Consider the following 5,329-nt stretch of genomic DNA (forward strand, 5'->3'; position numbering starts at 1 on the left):
TATGGTTTGACTACATTTTCCCGACAATCAATATTTGCTCTTTGCAGAGATAACACGTGTGTCAAACATAAAATGAGCACATTTCCTATTGATTTAACCCTTGGGGAGGCGAGATTAGTGTCAATGTGCCTCAAATTGGGTCAAGCGCAAACGTCCTCCAATCACCGGACGCTTGGCGGGGCGTTCAGGTGCACGCGCTGCACTGTACACCGCGCCTGCGGGTTTCTTCGCACGCACTCGTTCTACAAGCGGGTGCGCGGCGCGGACGCTGTACAGGAGGACCACCGCCTTTGCGCCATCACTGCACAACACAACACAACACCGCACGATACACACCACACGACGAAACGCGGCACTACGCATCAGGCGGCTCGCAGCATCACGGCCGCGGGAGCAGCAGAAGGAGCGCATCCGCATCCCCAGCATCCTCGCTGCGCATCCGTTGCGTGTTTTCCCGTATTGTTAGATTTGTGATATTTTACCGTCGGAGATTATTGCTTCTCACGGCGGCTTTGAAACGGACCGAGATGCTCGTCAGTCGCCGTTCATGAGGGGCAAGAAGCTCGTCCTCATCGTCGTCGTCGCTGCACAGTCATTCCAAGACCTGTAGGTAAGCTTTATTTTCATTCTATTCGTCTTTTTGCTCGGATATTAAACTGAATTAGATCGAGTTCTTTCCGTGAGGATGTAAGATAAGAATGTCCCTTTTCACGAGTATGGATTTTTTTTTTTGCAAGGGTGGCTATAAATAGCCTCGTATCCACGACCGGCTCATCTTCAGAACCACGGAGAGCAACCGCGAGACGAAATTAGCATCAAAAATCCACCAAAATCAGCTTTACACTCGGTTCTGGGGGTAAAAATTGCTGTTTTTCTCACGGATGGCGGCACCGAAGTGATGCACGATGATAAACCGAAGGTTCGGCTTGGTTGACTTGCTGCTGCAGTGAGGGCGATTAGAAACAGAGACATAGTTACCCCCTCGTTTCTTGCAAACGATACCCCATATCTACTACATGGCGCTCGAGAGGCACCCAAGTGGACTCTGAGAACGCTGTTTACATTTCTGGCGTCCATTTTAGTGATGGTGCATGATTCAGTCTTCGGCCATGGAACATGAAATATGGATTTGTGTTTTTGAAAGATGAAAAACGTTGAGTGTGTGTTTGATTGTTATTGTTTTTCCACCGTGTGGCACAGGCACGAGCAACACGTATGAAATATTGTTGATCATTGGATCCGATTATCTTCATTACATCCATCATCGGTTGTGAGCCGCGAGCCCGTGTGTGTGTGTGTGTGTGTGTGTGTGTGTGTGTGTGTGTGTGTGTGTGTGCGTGACTAAATCACTCCAGCGCTGCAGCAGAGTCCAGTCAATGCTGCTCGTTAGCCTCAGGGACAAACAGCTGAATAAGAACCAAAGGAAAAATAGACTCATAAAGCCAATTCGTAAATCACTTTTTGCCTAGTCACAATTTTCTTTGATTAAACACAAACTATTTGGTGAAAAAAAAGCACCGAAGCGCACCTAGAGGTGTATTTTTTTTTTTTCCGCTGTTAGGAACAGCAGCGTTAGGAAAGATTCCAGTACGGCTTCTTGTGGGGTCCGGGCATGTGCAAATTTGGGCGGGTAAACATCTCAAGATGATGCAGAGAAAGGTTCAGGAGGCGAGTGGCAGTGGCGGAGGTTCAGGGCGGTTTACGGCGAACCGAGCTGAGTTTCGCCTGGGTTGCTTGCGGAATTTCTAACTTGGGAAAGATTTTAAAATTTTGAAATGCAATGTTGTAAGAGTACTTTGACATCATGTTCAACTGGCTCACTGGCTATTGGCAGAGGGAAAGCTGAGCGACGTAGACGAGGCCTTGGCCGTCTCCTCCGCCCGAGATCTTCCGTCGTCCCCTTGCCGCCGTCGCCATGGGAACCGTGCTCTCCCTGTCGCCCAGCTACCGCAAGGCGGCCCTGTTTGAGGACGGGCCGGCCACGGTGGGCCACTACACGGCGGTGCAAAACAGCAAGAACGCCAAAGACAAGGGCCTGAAGCGCCACTCGCTCATCAACGTGCTGCCGTGGAAGCGCATCGTGGCCGTGTCGGCCAAGAAGAAGGGCTCCAAGAAGGTGCAGCCCAACGGCACCTACCAGAGCAACGTCAGCCACCTGAACAACGAGAACCTGAAGAAGTCGCAGTCGTGCGCCAACCTATCGTCCTTCGCGCAGGACCAGAGCACGCCGGGGGGCAACAAGGCCTCCGACGACAGCCCCTCGGTCAAGAAGGCCCCGGCGGCGGCCGCCGTGCCCGGGACCCCCAAGCGGGTGATCGTGCAGGCGTCCACCAGCGAGCTGCTGCGCTGCCTGGGCGACTTCCTGTGCCGGCGCTGCTACCGCCTCAAGCACCTGTCGCCCACCGAGCCGGTGCTGTGGCTGCGCAGCGTGGACCGCTCGCTCCTGCTCCAGGGCTGGCAGGACCAGGGCTTCATCACGCCGGCCAACGTGGTCTTCGTCTACATGCTTTGCCGCGACGTGGTCTCCTCGGAGGTGGGCGGCGAGCACGAGCTGCAGGCCGTGCTGCTCACCTGCCTCTACCTGTCCTACTCCTACATGGGCAACGAGATCTCCTACCCGCTCAAGCCCTTCCTGGTGGAGAGCTCCAAGGAGGCCTTCTGGGACCGCTGCCTGTCCATCATCGACCTGATGAGCGCCAAGATGCTGCAGATCAACTCGGACCCGCACTACTTCACGCAGGTCTTTGCCGACCTCAAGAACGAGAGCCAGAAAGAGGAGGAGCGCAGCCGCCTGCTCATCGGCCTGGACCGGTGAGAAGGGGGAGGGTGGGGGAGGGCGGGGGACTTCAATCTACCTGATAAAACTTCTTTGAAAATGGGAAACACGTTTAAAAAAAATTCACTTTCAGACCCAAAGCAAGTGTGTAACGTTTGCCCCTGTCGTGCGCCCCGCAGGAGGGCCATCGCCTGACTGGCGTTCGTCGTCACGCCACAACAATGAAATTCCTCCACCCCCCTCTTGGCATCCTCTCCCCGACGACAAATGCGGACTCACGTGGACTTTTGATGAGTCTGGGACGGAACGTCAGCTACGCCGTTGAGGTTTGGGACTGTTTTTGCAGGGTGGGGAGTGGTGGGGGGCGTTCTCTCGGACTAGACAAAGCGGGGAAACGCTGGGACGCAACATTGCATTGTCGAGGCTTTTTGTCAGCCAGACGACGGTGACTTTTTCTTTTTTTTTCTCCTCCATCTAATACGACAAGTTAGTGGATGTTTTCACAGCTTATTTATTGCTTTTTATTTATGGCACTTCTGGAACAAGCTCATTTTCTTTTGTAATAATTCATGATGATGATGATGATGATTAGAATTTCATGGTTTTGCACGCGTGCCAGCGACTTGAGCGCGACGAACCTTTCTCCTCTTCTTTTTTGGGGACTTAATGCTCTGCATTCGTGTTGATTTGATCTCTGCCTGCTCACATTTTTGCGACTTTAGCGTGCTCATCGTCTAGCGTGAACAGTGCCATATCCTCACTCCTGCTCTCCCTCCCCACTGATCTCGATTCACTCGAATGACTTTTAGGAGCTCCGTGAACATTCTCGAGCTTCTGCGTTTTGTCTCATCTTTGGCGGGAATGAAGACTGCTTCTGGTTGAGCGTCAGGGATTTATCGCGGATGACTCGCGGGAATAATCTGACCAGCGCCACCACAACAATGCTGATGAAACAAGTGGTGACAGGAATAAGTCAGATGTACGTCACGTTTTACTGCTGGTGTCTAATTTTACCCTCTGCGCCTCTTTTCTCCCAATGTAGTGTTTTACTGCCGGTGTCTAATTTTACCCTCTGCGCCTCTTTTCTCCCGTATTTTACTTCTGGCAACAAAAACAAATTCTCCCATATTGTATCTTTTTTTTTGGGGTGGGGGTGGCCATAACAGTTAGCCTGAGTTTTGTGGTCCCGCCGTCTCTTCTGTATTTGACATCCAATGTCACATCTCCCCTCGTACGTTACTGCCGGCGTCAAATTTTTACGAGAAGCCACGACACAAGAGGGAAGGCTTGCAAGTGTGCTTAAAAGGAGAGATCACATTTGAGGACGATTACAAGTGCGCTCGACACCAGAAAGAGTGCGAAGGAGGCTTTTATGTTCATCATCCCAAAGTAATACATCACGGGAGTACAAGCAAGTCCTAACTACTGTGTTTGAAAGATAAGACCCCCTAACCCGTCCTCCAAGCTTTTATCTTCTAAATCTTTCCTGTTTGACTTTTTGGAGGTCATTTCCCACGTCAACTTTCCACCAAGCAGTTTGGAAGTGCAAATCGTTGGATGTGAAATGAACAAAAAAAAAAAAAAATGGCTCCCACGTCCCACTTCTTTGGGGGGATGGAAGGGCATCTTAAAGGTGATGTTTGTTGGAAACTCAACGAAAATGCAAAGAATCGCAAAGTTTTAGCTGTGCTGCTTGGTGGAAACGTGCCTCAAGAGTCTATCATGAACAAAGAAAAAGCAGCTTTTCCCTCCACTTTCATTATCGAGTCAGTTGACAAGCTTAAATAAAAAACAAAAACAAAAAAAAAAAAGGATGTGTAGGGGGCGGGGGGGACAAAACTGCTGATTTTTGTGTCTATTGTTACGTACATTGTAAATAGATCGCGGTGACTCAGACAAGGTCGTGTGTGAGTATGTGTGCGAATGTGTTTGTACAGACGATTGCGTGGAAACAAAGATGGTGCGGGGTTGCGGGGAGGGAGGGGCTTCAGGGCTCTTGATTGTTATTAAAATGTCACATTTTTCCAAAAAAAAAAAGGAAATCGAAAAAAAAAAAAGCTGTTGCTGTTCCTAATTTCATTTCCCAGTTCGGCTTATTTTCATTTATTTTTGTACTGTGATGAACATAAAATCCAAATAAAATGCACCGATCGTTCCAGACACTCATGTGTGGGGTTGTGTTTCGCGTCAAAGTGCGAGCTGCGCAATTAGTTTGGGGGAGGGGGGGAAAAAAATGAATATATCCCTGCTGGTAGGCAAAAGGACACCAAGGCGAGTTACTGAGTCAGCGGCCCGAAGCGCTAACCAGTCCTCACCGGGAGCCAATTAGAGCCGCCCCCGGTGACAGGCATGAAGCGCCGTTGTCACGGCGACAACAAGCGGGCGGTGGGGACTTTGGGGGTGGATGCTAAGCGGGGATCGGGGGCGTTTGTGGTAACCGTGTCACTTAGTTAATAGACATCAGTGATTCGTCGTCGCCAACTTCCTGTACACACACACACACATTTCATTTTACTCGAGTGACCGAAGAAAACATTTGCACACAAGGCTGGA

At 50.5% G+C, this 5,329-nt stretch overlaps 1 protein-coding gene across 2 annotated transcripts; it reads left to right on the plus strand.

The window, feature by feature from the left end:
- The first annotated feature begins 130 nt into the window (after positions 1-130).
- Positions 131-3,757, plus strand: cdk5r1b (cyclin dependent kinase 5, regulatory subunit 1b (p35)). Of its 2 annotated transcripts, XM_019893740.1 has the most exons (3): positions 139-610; positions 1,835-2,811; positions 2,956-3,757. In XM_019893740.1, exons 2-3 carry the CDS (start codon positions 1,916-1,918, stop codon positions 2,969-2,971), a joined length of 912 nt encoding a protein of 303 aa, XP_019749299.1. In that variant the 5' UTR covers positions 139-610; positions 1,835-1,915; the 3' UTR covers positions 2,972-3,757. The 2 variants fall into 2 exon arrangements, with proteins under 2 accessions (XP_019749300.1, XP_019749299.1); XM_019893741.1 differs by lacking the exon at positions 2,956-3,757 and having other exon boundaries at positions 131-610; positions 1,835-2,815.
- Positions 3,758-5,329: the final 1,572 nt, after the last annotated feature.

This window comes from Hippocampus comes, unplaced genomic scaffold (genome assembly GCF_001891065.2).
Source record: "Hippocampus comes isolate QL1 unplaced genomic scaffold, H_comes_QL1_v1.1 scaffold31, whole genome shotgun sequence".
Classification (NCBI taxonomy): Eukaryota; Metazoa; Chordata; class Actinopteri; order Syngnathiformes; family Syngnathidae; genus Hippocampus; species Hippocampus comes.

Coding starts and splice junctions, on each gene's coding strand:
- cdk5r1b (XM_019893740.1), top strand. CDS start 1,916: ATGGGAACCGTGCTCTCCCTGTCGCCCAGCTACCGCAAGGCGGCCCTG.